Raw genomic sequence first — 18,546 nt, forward strand, 5'->3', positions numbered from 1 at the left:
GTACAAACTAAAAAAAAAATTATGTTCTAAAGTTTGAGATAGTGCTCGCTTCAGCAGCACATATACTAAATAAACTGAGATAATTGTAGATTCACTTGCAGTTGTAAGAAATAATATAGCGAGATCTCACGTACCCTTTATCAGTTCCCCCAGATAATACCTTGCATAACTATAGTGCAATATCACAATCAAACTATTGACATTGTTATAATCCAACGATCTTATCCATATTTCATAAGTTCTACATGCACTTATTTGTTTGTGTATTTAATAATATGCAATTTTATATTGCATGTATAGATTCATGTAATCAATCACTTGCGTTATCCAAATAGATAAGAGGTCCATCACCATAAGGATCCCTTCTACTGCCCTTTTATGACCACAGACACCACCCTCCCCGCCCATCACTATCCCCTGGCAACCACTAATCTGTTCTCCATCTCTAAGCTTTTTGTCATTTCAAGACTGTCGTATAAATGGAAGAATCATAGAGTGTGTGACCTTTTTGAATTGGCTTTTCAAACTCAGTATAATTCATTCGAGATCCATCCAAGCCATTGTATGTATCAATTCCTTTTTGTTAATGAGTAGAACATGGTATGGATGTACCACAGTTTGTTTATCCATTCATTCATTGAAGGATCTTTGGATTATTTTAGAGTTTGACTATTAGAAATAAAGCTGTTATGATTTATGTATATATTTTTGTATGAATGTTAAGTTTTAATTTCTCTAGGATACATACCCAGAATTTTTTTCAAACTCCAAAACTGAAAACATAATAGGAGGGCTTCCCTGGTGGTACAATGGTTAAGAATCTGCCTACCAATGCAGGGGACATGGGTTCAATCCCTGGTCCCGGAAGATCCCACATGCCATGGAGCAATTAAGCCCATGCTCCACAACTACTGAGCCGGTGCTCTAGAGCCTGTGAGCCACAACTACTGAGCCCACATCCCACAACTACTGAAGCCCATGCACCTAGAGTCCATGCTCTGCAACAAGAGAAGCCACCTCAACAAGAAATCTGCGCACTGCAATGAAGAATAGCCCCTGCTCTCTGCAACTACAGAGAGCCCGCACAGCAACAAAGACCCAATGCAGCCAATAAATAAAAATTTAATTAATTAATTAATTAATTAAAAAACATAATAGGGTGAAATCATGTATCTCATACTGTTCTCACAACTAGTCTGTGAGTCTGGTCTGGACTACTGTACTCATGTTAGAGATAGAGAACTGGAATTATCAAAACGATCCATCAGATTACTCTGAATGTAAACTTTGAAGTTGGAATTCTTTCTCATTAAGGCCTTGTTTATTCTTTAAGGCAGCCCTTTTAGAAGGGAGGTTTTCTCCGTACCTTGAAACATAATGTTATCTGCTACCTCTGAGATTTTTCATCTTCTTTTAGGTACTTATATCTAAAATACGCAAATTCTGCACACATTTAGATGTTCGTGATTTTGAAAATTGATCACTATCCCTTTTCTCTTAATGAAGAGAGAAGTCCAGCTACCGCAGACAATGCAGAATGCATTAGCACCACCTGCGGAAGAGCAGGAAGTCTGCAAACCCTTCAGCAGAAGCTAGCTAGCAGCCAGAAATTCCTCCTCCCCCTAAGCTGGAAAACAGCTGTCCCTGAAAATTGTTGCTCCAAAGAAGGAATTACACTCTTTTTTTTAACTCAAGAGATCAAGGCCTGGCTGAATGGAAGGCCAAGTCGTTTATCTGTTCATTCACAAAGGGCAGATTGAGCATTCCCAACCTCCAACTGGCTACAACTTTAAAAAGCAAAACTGGAAACCAAGAACCACCAAACCCTAAGCTTCATTATAGCTTCCTTTGACCATTTCATTTCATACAAATGGGCCACTCACTGATTACATTTTTGTCAGTGCTTTTCCATGTAAGAGAGGATGAAAAGACTTAAAGACTTAAACCTATGGTCAACAAAACCTAAGAAAAAAATATTCTAAATCCATCAATCCCAAAATGTGCATTTCAGAAGATAGGGAGTGGGTCTAATTTAACAATATGCTAAACAGGTACAATATTTTATCTTGGAATTAAACTCATCAGCAGTGAAACGTTAAGCTTCTACAGTCTGCCTGGCAAAGACAAGAAGTGCTTTGCTCTGTTGTGAGAGCTATGAATTCAGCTCAGGGTGAACAGGGTTCCAAATGACCTGAATATTCCACTTTCAACAACTAATTCAGATTAAGTGAATTAAATCAATATCCACCTTTCCCGGATTCTGGGTTGGACTTACACATGAACAGAATTGATCATTTCCAATGAAATGGGATTTCACATAATAAAAACAATGATGACGGGCTTCCTAGGTGGTGCAGTGGTTAAGAATCTGCCTGCCAATGCAGGGGACACGGGTTTGATCTCTGCTCCAGGAAGATCCCACATGCCACGGAGCAACTAAGCCCATGAGCCACAACTACTGAAGCCCACGCACCTAGAGCCCGTGCTCAGCAACAAGAGAAGCCAGGGCAATGAGGAGCCCGTGCACCACAACTAAGAGTAGCCCCTGCTTGCTGCAACTAGAGAAAGCCCACATGTAGCAACGAAGACCCAACACAGCCAATAAGTAAATAAATAAATAAATTTATAAAAATAAAATAAAATAAAAACAATAAGGACAATAAAAGCTACCATTTATCAAGTGTCAGCATAGGGCTAAATTCTTCATAGGGGTTATTTCCTTGAATCTTCATGATACTCCCATGAGGTAGGTATTATTATCCCTACTTTAGAGTTAAGGAAACTGAGACTTAGAGAGGATAAGTAACTTGCCTACAATCTCATAGCTATTAAGTGATGAATCTAGGGTTCAAATCTGGGCATGTCTAATTGCCAGAGTTCAAGTTCTAAGCTTTTTACTCTTAAATTTTATCATTAGAAAGCCATTTTTTTTGGCATAGTCCCTTATTAATCGCCAATCCCCTTAGAAGGGATTACATGTTAAGGCGTTATCAGTTACCAACTCCAATGTCAATGAGTTCTTCAAATCCTTATAACTTGATAACAAACTGAGAAGTGCTTCAAACAAAAAAAGAGAATGGGAGTGGGAACTCTAAAGGAGGGCAATGAGGTTGTGGAGAGGCTCTGGGACTCTACAAGAAGGCTGGAACCAGAATCACTGTGACTGCCAACAAGCCTGCCTAAAAAGACATAGTTAGAGCAAGCTCACTTTTTTCCTTCTATCTGTAAAAGATATTCACACCCGCACAGAACCAGCCCTACTCACTACCCATTCTTTTATGCTGTAATTAACTTTATTGATACTTTTTGGAGACAGTAGAACACATCCCCCCAAAACTGTCCGTATGCTTTCATGTATTCCTTTGGGTCTTACATGCCAGTCTTCTTGCCTCTGTCTATACTCAGTAAACTTTGATGGGTAAGGAACCCATTTACAGATTAAAGGAATAGACAGGAGTGGGTATGAATGTGAGCTGAGGATTTGTTATGCACCAGGCACTGTCCCAGGGATTGACATACATGACTTCATTAAATACTCTCAGCAACCTACCCAGGGAAGTGTATTATCTCTGTTTTACATAAGTGGAAACCAACAACCAGAGCCTACCCAGTTTAATCAGAGACCAAGCACAGATCTTCCGGACTCCAACTTCCATTTCTTGAGCCACTACAAGATAAAGTAAATGAACTACAAAATAAATATCTTTGACACGAATTCCATATTAAAATTAAAACAATACTTAAAGGGAAGCAGAAAGGGAGCTGATATCTCATGTGGATCTTAGTAGTCAGGACATAAAGGAAGATTGGCTTGGCCTTGAGTGGGGAAAGGTAGTGAAAGTGATGGTAAAGAAGAATCAGCCAAGCAAATGCCTTGATAGTCGCTTGTTTGTTGTGGCTGAAAATGGCACGTGCTAGTCATGGTCAACAGAAAGGTGGCCCAGATTTCAAATCCTCACATCCTTACCTGAGAGGTGGACATGTGCAGGCTACATGAAAGGTACATTTCTTATTACAATGATAGTTGGGGCCCCAAAGCCCAGCAAGATCTCCTGGTGAGGTGGGATAGGCCACCGTGATCCTGGCTGCCAGCTGGCCTTCTAATAACAGCCAAGCAGGAGATGGTCCTGGCCTTCTCATCACCCTGTTACAAGTGAGGTTTTCCTGGCTCTCTGCCAGAAGTGAGAGCTTTTAGCTTTTGCATCTTTTATTGGAGGTTTTGCTCTAATCCTTAGCATTACTTTATTTTTTTCATTAATTTGTTTATTTTTGGCTGCATCGGGTCTTTGTTGCTGCATGTGGGCTTCTGCTAGTTGCCACTAGTGGGGTGGGGGCTACTCTTTGTTGCAGTGCTCAGGCTTCTCATTGCAGTGGCTTCTCTTGCTGTGGAGCATGGGCTCTAGGCGTGTGGGCTTCAGTAGTTGTGGCATGAGGGCTTCAGGAGTCGTGGTTCGCAGGCTCTAGAGTACAGGCTCAGTAGTTGTGGTGCACAGGCTTAATTGCTCCACAGCATGTGGGATCTTCCCAAACCAAGGCTTGAACCCGTGTCCCCTGCATTGGCAGGCAGATTCTTAACCACCGTGCCACCAGGGAAGTCCCTAGCATTACTTTCTAAATGAAGGAAAGGATGCACAAGAAAGAGGCTAAATCCTGTCCTTGTCTCATTCCCAAGTGCACATCTATTGGCTTGAGGAAGAAAGCCTTTATCTTCTCTACAGGTAGGTATTTAATCGCCTATTCACCCCATTGGTGAAAAATGAGGTGATTTCTATCCTAGAGTTATGGAGAGAGCCAAATTCGTGACACCTACTGCACACCAACTGCACAGCAGTTTATTAGTCATGTATACTCACAGCCTGGGAGAGGAGGACACCACATGCCACACATCGTTATGTGCAGACTTGGGAACAGAGTGAAAAATTGGAGGCTGTGGGAGACGGCAGTTGTAGTATCAAAAGGATGAGCTGCCCCCTGATTTCCATGAGAGGATGTGATTGGCTTCTTTGAATAATTCCATGGGTGAACAGGGAACTAAAGCCTGCTACTCAGGGATGAGCAGGCTTTGTGCCTGGTTCCCTGATAAGGCTAGAAGAGCTTATCCATGGGAGCAGTGAAGGGAAGGGAACGTATAGGTAGGCCATTGGAGGCCCTCTCAATTTCCCTCAGGTGTCAAGGCACATCTGTACGGCCTTATATAACAAAAGAACATGTCATTAATGGAACAAAAACAGAGGAGGAACTATACAAGTTTTGATTTGTGTACGTCCTTCCTTCTTCAATTCACATGCCCTAAAAGTAAGAAATGTAACTATCCCTCCCCTTTTGTTCCCCTCATGAAGCTTAGGAAAATACTTTGTCCTTTTTGATGGAACACCTCGGTAACTGGTCACTTAGTCAGTGTTATTGTTTGAGGAAGCTAATTTTTATTTGACCAAATGTTGCCATCCAAGTTTTTGTTGTTAATTTATCAAATAATTATAGAAACTCTAAGTACAGACCATTTGTATTGGAGCTGTATCAGAGTTCTTCGGTTACAGGCAACAGAAAGAGAAGCTGGTTGACTTTGCAAAAAGTAATTTATTGGATTGGATTTGAGTAGCTCAGAGCTCCCCCCCACCCCCCACCCCGAAAAAAGCTTAAGGAACCCAGATTCAGAAAGAACAATAATTTGAGCATCGCTGTTAAACTTGTCAGCAGGAACAAGTTGATACTCTATTGAGGGCAGCATAGTAGGAATGAATTAGCTCTAATACTTCAGTCACTGGCCTAACATTCACATTCCAGGAAGAGTCTGACACAACTTGAGCTTTGGCCAAGTGAAGGGGGGACACATTGACTGAACACCCACCCAATTTTCAACAGGTTGGGGGTGGTTTCTCAAAGGAAAATCAAATGACGGTTTACCCTACGAAAGGAAAAGGATTCTGAGCAGGCAAAACAAAACAAAACAAAAGGAGGTATTCATTTCTAGAGATATTTTATTACCTTATATGAATTAGAAAATCAATGGTTATCAAATGAAAGTGGTAAATCATATTTTAATTCATTTGTTATGCTTTCTATTGCATCATTTCTGTTTGTGTATATGCTTTCTCATTTCATCAAAATGAAGCATTTTCAATGCCTCAGTATCTGGTTGTAGGGTAGATTTGTTATGGATTTAATCCTCAAATGGGTCAATCTTCCTTTAAGTCTTACCTCTTATACCAACACAAGAATGGGTCCTTTTAAAATTTTTTCACAAAGAAGTCGGGGTAGAAATGGATCAGTGGAAACTCAGTATGTTGAGTGATTTAAATCCCTATTTAACGAAAGCATTTTTCCTTTTTTTTGGCTGCACCACACAGCATGCAGGATCTTATATTCCCGAACAAGGATCAAACCCATGCACCTCACAGTGGAAGCACAGAATCTTAACCACTGGACTGCCAGGGAAGTCCCTAATGAAAGTATATTATGTGCACATTTCAGAGCTAGACTAATGGGCAGTAAAAAGATAGATACACACAACAAAAGGTACAACTGCTACATCTAAGGAGTTTACAATGAGCATATGCACACACAATTAAGTGAAAGTTCAAATAACAAATATGTAGCCCATGATGTCAGCGGAAACTCCACATTCCTTTCCTTCCCAAAGTTTCATGAAGAATCCTGATGCTTGTTTACTCAAGGTCACTTTTGAATCTTAGTATCTACTACCCCTGGAATCTTATTTTCACTTTTATTTTTGCCCTACAATTGCTTCCTTTCTCTGCTCTGTACCAAACCAACAACATTCACACTTCAAAAAAAAAAGACTTATTTGAGTATAGCAAACTTCACTCAAATTTTGAAGAAAAGAAGACTTACATCACAGAAGAGCCAATAGGTTAAAAAGTATTTGATTTCTATATTTTTAAAAGTTCTTTGGATATTTCCAACAATTAAGGCCCCAGCATCCTGCTGTGTATTTTAGCCCTCTCCTTCTCTCATTCCTTGCCAGTAATTTGTCCCATGTTATTATGCAAAGCAATTCAGCTCTCCTTAGTTCAGCCCCAGTCCTCTCTTGGCACATTCCAAGCTGTTAGACAATGGCTCATCTACTTCTTCATTGGAATCTACAAGAGAAATAGACCAGAATAAATATTTTTTCCCAGGGATATTAATCTTGCCACCCATCCTTGAGAGTTGGGAGTGGGAGCAGAAATGGCTATAATTAGCTTGGACTTTAAACAACATTTTTCTCTCTGTTACAAGGGAGAGAAGATTGGCCCACAAGGGAAGGAAGATTGGTAAGGAAGAATTTTGGGGGAAAAACTAAGAATTGAATTCATGACTATGACTTTAAAATGTAGTAATGAAGTTTAAGCTGAAAACTTCAGATTAAATTTTTCTACCTAAATCCACATATTATCTCTCTTTCTTTCCAAATCCCATCAATATCTCATAAGTAATATCAAAAGAAAAACAAACCTTCTGCAGCACTGAAAAACCAAGAGGGGTATTTTCAGGCAAGTAAAGAATTTCTGAAAGATATAAAGCAAATGGAAAATGCCCCCAAAGCTGAAGAACCTGCAACCCCATGTATTTGAAAGAGAGGAGTGCCCTCCCTCAGAAAAAAGAAAAAGAGACAATAAAGAGAGAAACAAAATTTTTAAAGAAAAAGGAAGGAAGGGGAGAAGAAAGTTAGTTTTTCCAGAAGAATCTTGGAATCCTAAGATCAAGGACAGTAGGAATTCAAAGAAGAAACTTGCTATGGGGTGATGGACTGAGTGAATAATTAAAGACTTACAGAACAGCACACTAGTCCCCTGCTCTCAGAGTTGCAGGCTCCATTGTCTGTCCTAGTATACAGTCTTCCACTGGCCAAATAAATGAAAAATCTGACACAGAGCTTTCCCAAGGTTCTTGTTGGGAAAAACAGGGAGCACCCTAGGTAATATATGATCATTATGCAATCCCCAATGGAAAAAGAAACAATTTGTACATCTTTCCCTCTGCTTCTCTTATCAATTATCAAAAGAAATGTTGCTCTATTCAGAAACTGTCACTACCAGAGAATCAGGGATTTTCATTTGGGCTGGGGAAATACACTCCAGCTACCAATCCAGGTCATTTTTAAATATGAATATACAGCCAAAACTCACCAATCATTTGAAGGAAATGAATAACATGAAAGAAAAGGAGCAAACTCAGAGAGTGGAAGAACTAATTCCTAAGAAACAGAGTTAATAGAAGAAAGCAAAGAGAGTCAAGAGCATGTCACATCCAAAAGAAGAACAGATGGCTGTGAAAAAGAATCTATCAGAATCCTTGGAAATTAAAAATATGATCACCAGAATAAACAACAGATGGCCCGAATAACAGAATTTACATAGCAGAAGATAAAGTTAGTAAATTAAAATAGCTGGCCAAGGAAATCTCTGAGTGTGCAGTAAAGAATAACAAGATAAAAATAGGTACAAAATTAAGAGACAAGAAAGAGTTACAGGAGATCCAACATTCATCTAATTGGAGTTCTAGAAGGGGAGAAAGACCAAGAGAGAATAACCAAAAGAGCAATTATGTAAGCTCATGAAAAAATGCTCAACATCACTAATCATTAGGGAAACGCAAATGAAAACCACAATGAGATACCACTTCACACCAATTAGGATAGCTATTATAAAAAACAAAACAAAACAAAACAGAAAACAACAAATGTTGGCAAGGATGTGGAGAAACTGGAACTCTCATGAACTGCTAGTGGAAATGTAACTGATACAGCTGCTGTGGAAAACAGTATGGTGGTTCCTCAAATAAATTAAACACAGAATTATCATATGACCCAAAGATTCCTCTTTTAGGTATATATCTAAAAGAATTGAAGGCAAGGACTCCAACGGATATTTGCACACCAATATTCACAGCGGCATTCCAATAGCAAAAAAGATGGAAATAACCCAAATGTCCATCAATGGATTAATGAATAAACAAAATGTGGTATATCCATATGATAGAATATTACTCAGCCTTAAAAAGGAATAAATTCTGACACACCTACAACATGGAAAAACCTTGTAAACATGCTTAAATGAAACAAGCCAGAAACAAAAGGACAAATATGGTATGATTCCACTTACATGAGGTACTTAGAGTAGTAAAATTTGTAGAGCCAGAAAGTAAAATGGTGGCTACCAGGGGCTAGAGGAAGCAGGGAATGGAAGGTTATTGTTGAATGGTTCCAGAGCTTTATTTTGGGATGATGAGAAAGGTCTGGAGATGGATGGTGATGATGGTTACATCACAATGTGAATGTACTTAAGACCTCTGGATTGTGCACCCAAAAATAGTTAAAATGGTAAATTTTATGTTATGTACATTTTAACACAATAAAAAATTTAAAACAAGACAAATATATTACATATTGTGTTTGCATTTAAATAAATAAATCAGACATTTTTAAAAAGAAAAAAATTATGTAAAATTTCTGAAATAATTCATTGAATGCTGAGCAGGAATCATTTTAAAAGAAACAACCTAGACACAGCATGATGAATTTTCTGAACTCTGAGATTAAAAGAGAATCCTGAAAAACCACAAGAGAGAAAAAGCAGGTTACCTACAAAAGAGCAGGAACATATTTACATATTCTCTACAGTATAAGATGCTAGAAAACAATGAAATGATGCCTTCAAAGTTTTAAAGGAAATTATTTTGAGCCTAGAATTCAATCTTCAGCAAAACTATCGTTCACATATCCATGGAGGGAGGGAAAGTTTGGACATTCAAGGTCTCAGTTTACCACTTAAGAATTCTTCCAGAACAGTTATTAGAAGGTAGGGCAAAGTGAAAAATTGATTTAAAAAATGAAATACAATTCAACAAAAAAAATAGATACTAATAGGAATTTTAATTTAAAAATAATTGTTGATAATATGGCTATAAAACACTATAATTTTTAAGAAAAGATAAGTATAATATAAAATAATTCATAATAATTAGAATTTAAAATTCAGAGTAATGTGAACAAAACCTGGGAAAGGGATATGGAAATTAAGCCAAAGATTTACCTTGTTTTGAGGAAAGTAAGATTTTAGATACAGATTAAATATCAATTTCAAGAGAGAATGTGTCTAAATATAATTATTAAAAGCCTAAGAATATTGAGACAGTAACAATAAGACTTAGAACTTTCAAATACCATAAGAAAAAAAAAGAAAACTTTATTAGCAAAAGTGAAAAACAAGGACCCAAAACAATACAGGCGAAAACAAAATAAAACAAAACCAAAAAGCATGTAAAACCAAACAAAGACAAGAAGCCATTCAAATAGAAAATACAACCCAAGAGGGCAAGAATGGGATGGATTTGATTGATTGAACAAGCACATGAAGCACTTGCCTTGTCCTAGGGACTTGTCTAAGGGCTTTACAAGTATTAACTGATTTAATCCAGCAATCAAGCATAAAGTTATCTCAATAAATGTGAATGGATTAAATTCCTCAATTAAGAGAGAGTCTTGTGTCTTAAGCTGTATTAAGTCGGGGGTGGGAGGGGTGCAGGGGAGAGAAGGTAAAAGCAAGAGAGGAAAGAATATCTTCACACAAAATTACTTAAATTTTTGAGGACAAAAAGCTAGGAAAATTACACCAAAACAAGACAAACAAACAAAGCAGAAATGGCAATATTATTACTGAACAAACTAAAATTCAAGTTGAAGAGTATTAAATGAAAGAAAAAGAATTATTTTATGATGATAAGAGCTATAAACTATTAAAAGCCTTGGGAATACCTACTTACGAGCCTCCGAATACTATCAAAACATATTAATCTAAAGCTATTAGGAATGTCGGGATTTGAATTGATTCAGGGGGTTGAAAAGGGAGGGAGAAATTTTTGGTAAAAAGGAATTACCCAACAGTACTCATAACTGTGCAATAGCAAGGCCACCTCCACTAAAACCCAGGGTCAGTGGAAAAGGGGGCTGAGGGAGAAGTAAGATTAGAAAGATAGAGCAGGTTGAATGGCAGGTAAAGAAGTCTAGATTTTACCCTCCGGGAAAGGTGAAGAGGAGCAGAAGAGTGATGAAAGGTGATCTTTTGGAAGATGAGACAGGCAACGGTGCAGGACTGGCCTGAGAAGAATGGAGTATTCGTGAAACAGGCCCAAGTGCCTGCTTACTATTGCTAAAAGAGTAGTACATTTTCTTGTTATCCTTATGTTCCTAGACTATCACAAAGAAGTGTTTGGAAATTGAATTCAGTAAGGTATATGACAGCACGCTGAATACTGAGGTGCTATAAATATGTAATATTAATATTAATTATTCTCATTCATTCTATAGTGTTATATTTAAATACTTAGAGTCTCTAAATTATGATCAATGTAAATTGGCCTCCATAATCCTTATCCTGTAGATAATTGGAAGCTTTGAAGAACTTGATCAAAGTGAATTCTTTCACCAAGAATCCAAGAAAAGCCAGAGTCTGAGCAATTACAGAGGCTATCCAAACATATCTGCTTTTCCTCTCCTTTCCTTCTGTGCACAGTATCCCACTCTACACAAGGCAGAGTTAAGATCTGGGAACTTGGGAAGGGTCCTACCAACTAGGATGACATTTTCTCCTGTGGGAGAAACTTTCTTTTTTTAGAGTATTAAATGAGTTTTATAAATTTAAGAAAATGTTGATACCTATATTTTTAAGGAAATATAATTCCTGATTCTATAGTACTTAGGATACACAGAGAAGCAGGCCATGGAAAATGGATTTGCCTGTCTTTAGGAACTGTTGTCAGAGATGCTCTCCCCATCCCCACTCCTCAGTCACCTGCATCAGCAGAGAGGGGCCAAGATGGAGGTAATCCCAATAATAGATCATTGAAAAGCACATTGCTCTTTATTCAGGAGCACAATCAATTACTTTCTCTTCTTGCAGCTAGTTCTTTCTAATTGCATATTCCCCAGGTTAATGTTCAAAGTCATTTGCTATCCCTGACCACACACTAATTTATAATGGGAAGAATGGCCCAGGTATGCTGGTTGGCAGTGGTACACAAGCCTGGGATTAGCCAGTTGCCACAAATGGGTAATTCACAGCCAGAAAATTGAGAATTCTCTCTCTTTTTTTTCTGCTGTGCTGCACAGCTTGTGGATCTCAGTTCCCTGACCAGGGATTGAACCCGGGCTGCAGCAGTAAAAGCCTGGAATCCTAACCACTAGGTCACCAGGGAACTCTTGAGAATCCTTAAATGTATACGTTTGTTAAGAGTCAATAGTAAAAATTTTTATGATATCTGTGATTCTGTCTCTGTGTGTGTGTGTGTGTGTGTGAGAGAGAGAGAGAAATGAAGAAAGATTTTATGAAAATCTTATGGTAATCCTTTAACACTAAAAGGCAACTACTAAAGTCTTGCTTTTAGGAATTGAAGTAACTCTCTTTAGCTACTTTCTAATTTTGAAATGTGAGGAATTTTATTCTTAAAGGAAAAAGTTCAATGATAATCTTTAAGTAAATGATTTTAATGTCACATACCAGAAAGAGAAGATATTTATTAAATATGAGGCATCTTTTCTTAACTGGTTTCATCAAGAACAATCATTTTCAGGATTTTTATCAAAACTTCACGTTAGCACTGGCAAGAAAAATAAACATAGTTTAGTATCTTTCTGGCTTCACCAAGCACCTTTGTGAGCTACTAAGAGCACTTATTAAGATAGATATAATTATTATTGAAGGATATAAGCTATTTATATATTTTTCTATAACATCTATAAATATAATAATTTAGAAGAAATTACTATAGTCAAAGTGTATACACAATAACATTTTCTTGGCAGGTGGGAATATGTGGGTAATCTATTCTTTGATGAATCTGTCCCAAATTATAAGGCTAGAGATAAGATGGCTATTGATACTTGGTAATAGCAATTAAGAAATTAGATACCAGCTTGTAAAACTTTATATTGGAAATGACTGTCATTCTACCCACCGCTCATTTTCTTGCTTCCCCTTCTTAGAGAGGATGCCTGGTTGTGACTGGAAGGAATATTAGAACAATGTGTCCTTGCCTGTTGGACCACATGAGCTTGTTGGACTAAGGTTGAAAATCTCACCAAAGTTGAGACCATTGCGTTCTCTCCCCTTGTTGTGGAAGTACAGGCTAGAATGCCATTTGTAATCAGAAATGGAAGCTGCTGTTTTAGGGACATTTGTAATGAGATATTTTTCTAAAGACAAGGCATGAAACAGGTGCAGCAGAGACAAGGGCCATGGGGCCAGAAGAACAGGGAAAGAAAGTGAGAACAAAAGCAAAAATTTTACTGATGCCTCTCTGGTTCTGTAAAATTCGGCTAGGCTTGCTAAAACTGGGCACTTTGAGATGTGTTTGCATCCTTACAATAAAGCTCTCTTTAATTAGCCCAGCTTAAGTAAATTTCTTCTTGCAACCACACATAAGAAACTGTTCAACTACTATGGTAATTTTCAAGACTTCTAAAGATGGTGATAACTTACATTTTCCTGCCAGAATTTCAGAGAGAAGTAAGCAAATCTGACATCAGAAGTGCAGTTGCCTCACTATTGGTTTGTATCTCAAACCTGTTTAGGAAAGCAGTGGGTGAACCTTATTTTTATATGGCCTCTAGTCAACTTGACCTACTTAAAAGTATGACCATAACACTAAGGATATTACAAGAAGTGGCCAAGAATTTTAAAATTATTTTCTTTCAAGAGGTGGTCAAGTGTAGGGATTATGAGGAGCAACTGGATCTTTCATACATGGTTGATGGAAGAGTCAAAGGATACAATCACTTTGGAAAACTATTTGGCAGTTTTTATAAAGTTCACAATATAGCTACCTTATGATCCAGCAATTCTACGCCTAGATATTTACCCCCAAAGAAATGAAAACACATATCGAAAAAAGATTTAAATAAGAATATTCATTGCATTGTCATTTATTATAGCATAAAATCAGAAACAACCAAACTGTCCATCAGGAAATAGATGGGCAAACCAGTTACGGCATAATCACACAAGGGAATGCTACTTGGCAGTAAAAATGAAGAAACTACTGATGCAGGCAGCAACATGCATGAATCTCTAAAAGACCTCGGTGAGTGAAAGAAGTTAGACTCTTGAATTACATACTGTATGTTCAATAACAGGCAAAATTAACATATGGAGATAGAAATCAGAGCAGTGCTTGTCTGACGGGAGTGGTTGCAGGCTTTGAAGACCATTTTCTAGGGTCAGAATTTTCTAGGGTGATGGTAAATGTGGTGTACCCATAGAACATAGGGTAACGTTCTATGTCTTGATTGGGTTTACAGGTGCATATATTTCTCAAAAGTCATTAAATTGTACACTTAAGATCCATGTATTTTACTGTGAGGGGAAAGTAAAGATATTATTTGACCAAAAGAAATATAGAAGGGCACAAAACTGTTACTAAGACAGAGTCAGTAAAACAGGAGCACAGATGTGGGGCACCTTCAGAGGAAACAGGCTCTGGCTTATTGTTCAACTTCAAGTTCCTGGCACGTCTGCTTCCCCCTGAGGCCTTGATAACAGATACTTACCATGAAATTCAAGCACACATGAAAATTCAGAACATTTTCATGTGTATCCACGATAATAGTTTTGAGGGCAAAACATGCAGTAAAGGCGTGCAGTCCTCAGCCCCCAAATGCAGGGTTCAATCCCCAGCTCTGCCACTATTTATGAGGCCCTAGACAAGTTAGTTAACCTCTCAGCTGTAAAACGAGGATGATAATAATAGCAGTCATTTGGTGGGACCACTATGAGGATGAAATGACTCACACGCAAAGCTCTTAAAAGGTGTCTGGCATATAAGTGCTTGATAAATGTTAGAGTCTTAGGGGTCTTTCTTAGAAAATCAAGGAAGAACTCTAAAGCAGATACTCTTGCATGGACTCACTACCGGGCAAGTTTTAACATATCCAAGTAGAAAAAGATTAAAAAAGACTTTGAAAACTTTAATCGATCTGCATATTTCTTTGAAAATGTCATTGGCACTTCTGCAGATATCCAGCAGTGAAGGTTTCCATTCAGAGAAGAGGCAGTTCTAACCTTGATACAGCTGTTTGCAGATAATGGAGAGGCTGTGAATTCTAGTCAGACTCTTACCACGTTGCCTACCAAAGTCGGGTGGTAAAGGAGCTTTGGGGTTAAAAGTATTTCTCCCCCTACCAATGATTGTAAAGTCAACATCCCCCTAACTGACGCTGTTACTATGTCTGCCTGTTTTCTCCAAAATACATAAACTCTGAGTAGGCAGAATGCTAGTGGGATGTTGAACAGTGCATTTCCTCTTATTGGTTCGTCCTTCATTTGATCGAAAGCTACGAACATCTTCATTTCACTTCAGATTTTACCAACAGTATCCATGAATTCGACCTCAAAATGACTACTTTACTACAAACTAGATTAACTTAGCCAGCTTATTTTACCAGCAATAGTTTGTCTTTGTTCTGAGATAAATATACTGTCCTAAAAATCTGATATAGCCCTCTTGAAAAAAAATTGATGAATTCCCTGGTAGGTACAGGGAATCCAGAGATATTACTTACTGAAATGGATACAGCCATATAATGTATCTTATTGAATCAGAAATATTTCCCAGTTGATTATTGGATGCATAAATCCAATCAGAGTTATCACCTATCGAACTGAAAACATTAAACTTACAAAGCCAAATGGAGTCCTTGGCAAATCATAAATACTGCCATTGCATGTACATATTGGAACTCTGTTGTCTTGAGTCAGGACTTGGGAGGAATGTTTAACTCTTTCAGGAGACCAGGGGCAGGGCAGCTGGGTTCTCCTAGAGACAACTCCATATAATCAGGTTTAGGAAACCAACCTGCCCTTCACACCTGAAAAGGCACCCTTCCAAGCAATACATGACGAAGAGTCTCCTTCAGACTCCTGTCCTTTCTCTGCTGGAGCGGGTGACCTCCAGAGCTGTAGACAAAGCAGCTTTTCTGCTGCATTTAAAACAAACAAACAGCACAGGACAAGCAGGGGCATCCCAGGGTGAAGCAAAGAGGGTGGGGATTTTTTTTGTTTCTTTGTTTTTAATTTTAGAAGGCCTTGTCAAATCCTGTATTAGTCTCCTCCTCTCCATGGCCCCTTATGTTTTTCTTTGTCTTATATGTGCATTTAGACATGAAGCAACCAAACACCTAACATATTTCTAGACAATTCAGCTTTTAAATAGATTATGTTCTTTTCCCCAAAGCATACTCATACGAGTCAGATCATGTTTCCTACTTTTTAATTTGGAAGTCAAGGTCACCAGGATGCCCAGGATGAGAATACTTTCCCATTTTGTGCAGGCTGTCTGTCTTCATTCCTCCGTCATTAAATGGGGCAGACATTTCACTACATTGGTATTCTTTGCCATAGTCTGTATGTTAGTTAACATTCTTTTTGGTTGCCAGTGAGAGAAACAGTCTCTGGCTAAGTTAAGTAAAAAAGGTAATTTATTGAAAGGATGCTGAGGCAGCTCTCCAAATCCGAGGATGAAGAAAACAGTCAAGGCTGTTGGAAACCTCGACACCAGAGCTTTGTGGACCTTTCTTCTAGAGCGTTGCCCTTGACGCGAGTCAGCTTCAAGGGATCCCATCTCACTGTGTCTCCATTCAAAATTGGAGATTCCAGACAGAACTTGATTTGCTTAGGTTATGTTGGCTGTCCGCTGTATCAATTAGCTCTAGCCAGAGGGGAAGGCTACTTGATATAACGTGTCTATCCAGAATAGTGTCCCTTCAGGTAAGGGAAAACAGCAGTGAACCGAAAGGTGATACCAAGAAACATTTGAAGCTCAGGAACCCTCTGTCTATTGCTTTGAATAGAAACATGCCTGGGAAGAATTTCTTTAATACTTTGAATGATACTTCACATCATACTTCCAACAATGACTCTGAGTATTGTCTCTTCCACCCCAAAGAATGACACAGTCTGATGTTCAAATGTTTCCATGGCTTTGAAAATATCATTTGGCTCACTTTGGCATAGTATAGAGCATGCCATACTAGCAGAGGAGTACAATATACCTACCGAGTGTGACAGATCAAATTTTAAAAAAGAAACCTTCTATAGCCAAGTGAGATACATCCACCTTCCAAAAGACATAATTTAAGATAGAAGAAAGAAGGGCTCTCTTAAAATGCCAGCCAGTTAGTTTACGGCCTTGATCAGTGCTGCAGAGATGGAAAAGGAAGGTGTCAAAAAAAGTAGAATAGCTGATCTACTATCTACAAAAGATTAACAGCTTTGCCAGGACTTGGCAAGTCTAGAAGCAGGGCAGAGTGAAATGTTCCTGTTGGGCCCACACTGATGAAAAGAGGTTGGGTGAGCAGATCAACCAACTTCTTTCCCCTGTGGGGGAAAAAATCACCATCCATCACAATCACATCTGGTCAGTCTAAGGAAGTGTTTGGGAATCCAGATGGCTTAAGATTTATTTTCACAAATTGAGACAAACAAAGGATACTGGGACTAAAAAAAATAACCAGATTTCCAATTCTTATCAAAATGAAGGATATCACAGACCATCGGTCTCCTCTGAGGATTTATTGAAGTCCCCTTTTTGGAGTAGGAGATACCAAAAGGCCCAGAAAGAAGCTTATAACTTGGTGACAGCATCAGTAGAGCTGAGAGAGCCAAAATATAGGTCAAACCCAGGAAGTAAGATGTTGGCCAGCCTTGGAGGCAAGCCAGTTTCAGAGCTAGAGTTGCCTAGTCCAGGCATCCAATCGGCTCATCCTCTCCTTGAACACTGTGAGAGGTGAGTATCTGGCTGGGAACCACAGCTCCTCCTGGGGCAAGAGCTGCACCAGCTCTTACAACCAAACCTGAGTCTGGAGGAGGAGGAGGAACTGAGTGCAAGACAGTTGCTTCCATACATGTGGAGCCAAGGCCATTGACTGAAAGAATCTATGGAGGTCATAAAGACATGGCTAAATTCTAGAACATATTGAAATAAAAATTAGTAAGAAAATATCTTTCTAAATCCATAAAGAAAATCACATTCTTTACTAGTGTGCTAAGAAAACCTGTCAGAATCTCATCTAGTTTCTAAGCATTTCCAATGTGAAATTTATCTTTCTGTTTACCCATTACCCTGGGTATGAATTTATAGAATGGATAGCTTCTCTCATATTTAAACTGTGCCATCTAGGCTTCTGAGAGATATTCTATCCTGATAAGCTTTTATTAGAGTAGTGCTTCTAAACCCTATCAGATCCAATGTCTCCTTTTAGAGCAAATATTTTATAACATCTTTTTTCCTATCTTGAGATTATAATCACAGATAATATATCTTACCTTGACACATAATGTTTTAAAAAAATCTATATAATGCCATATCTGTAATTTTAAGAAGAAATAAAAGGAAAGTAATTTATCACAGAATAACATATATTTCAACATGTAAAAAGTTCAGAAATAACTGCATTAGAGGACGACATGAAAACGTCAGACGTTTGCACCTATGTGTAGAATTACGATTGCAGCAGCTAAAAATGCCAACTGCCAAATGATATAGGTGCCATGC

At 38.3% G+C, this 18,546-nt stretch overlaps 1 protein-coding gene across 12 annotated transcripts in view; it reads right to left on the reverse strand.

Moving 5' to 3' along the window:
• MAIP1 (matrix AAA peptidase interacting protein 1) overlaps nt 1-18,546 on the reverse strand; it is a 72,807-nt gene that overhangs the window by 18,788 nt on the left and 35,473 nt on the right. For 2 of the 12 annotated variants that reach the window (XR_009055092.1, XR_009055090.1), the window contains 2 exons: nt 12,498-12,597; nt 6,019-7,100 (listed from right to left, as the gene is read on the reverse strand). The exons of 6 other annotated variants lie outside the window; for them this stretch is intronic. Coding sequence is in view for 3 of the 6 variants with exons in the window: in XM_057745565.1 (XP_057601548.1) it covers nt 7,027-7,100 (74 nt within the window). In the remaining 3 variants the exon portion in view is untranslated. Of the gene's footprint in view, nt 1-6,018; nt 7,101-12,497; nt 12,598-18,546 lie in introns of those variants that run through there. 4 more of the 12 variants (XM_057745565.1, XM_057745564.1, XR_009055091.1 and 1 more) reach the window with 3 other exon arrangements.

This window comes from Hippopotamus amphibius, chromosome 8, assembly GCF_030028045.1.
Source record: "Hippopotamus amphibius kiboko isolate mHipAmp2 chromosome 8, mHipAmp2.hap2, whole genome shotgun sequence".
In the NCBI taxonomy this organism is placed as follows: domain Eukaryota; kingdom Metazoa; phylum Chordata; class Mammalia; order Artiodactyla; family Hippopotamidae; genus Hippopotamus; species Hippopotamus amphibius.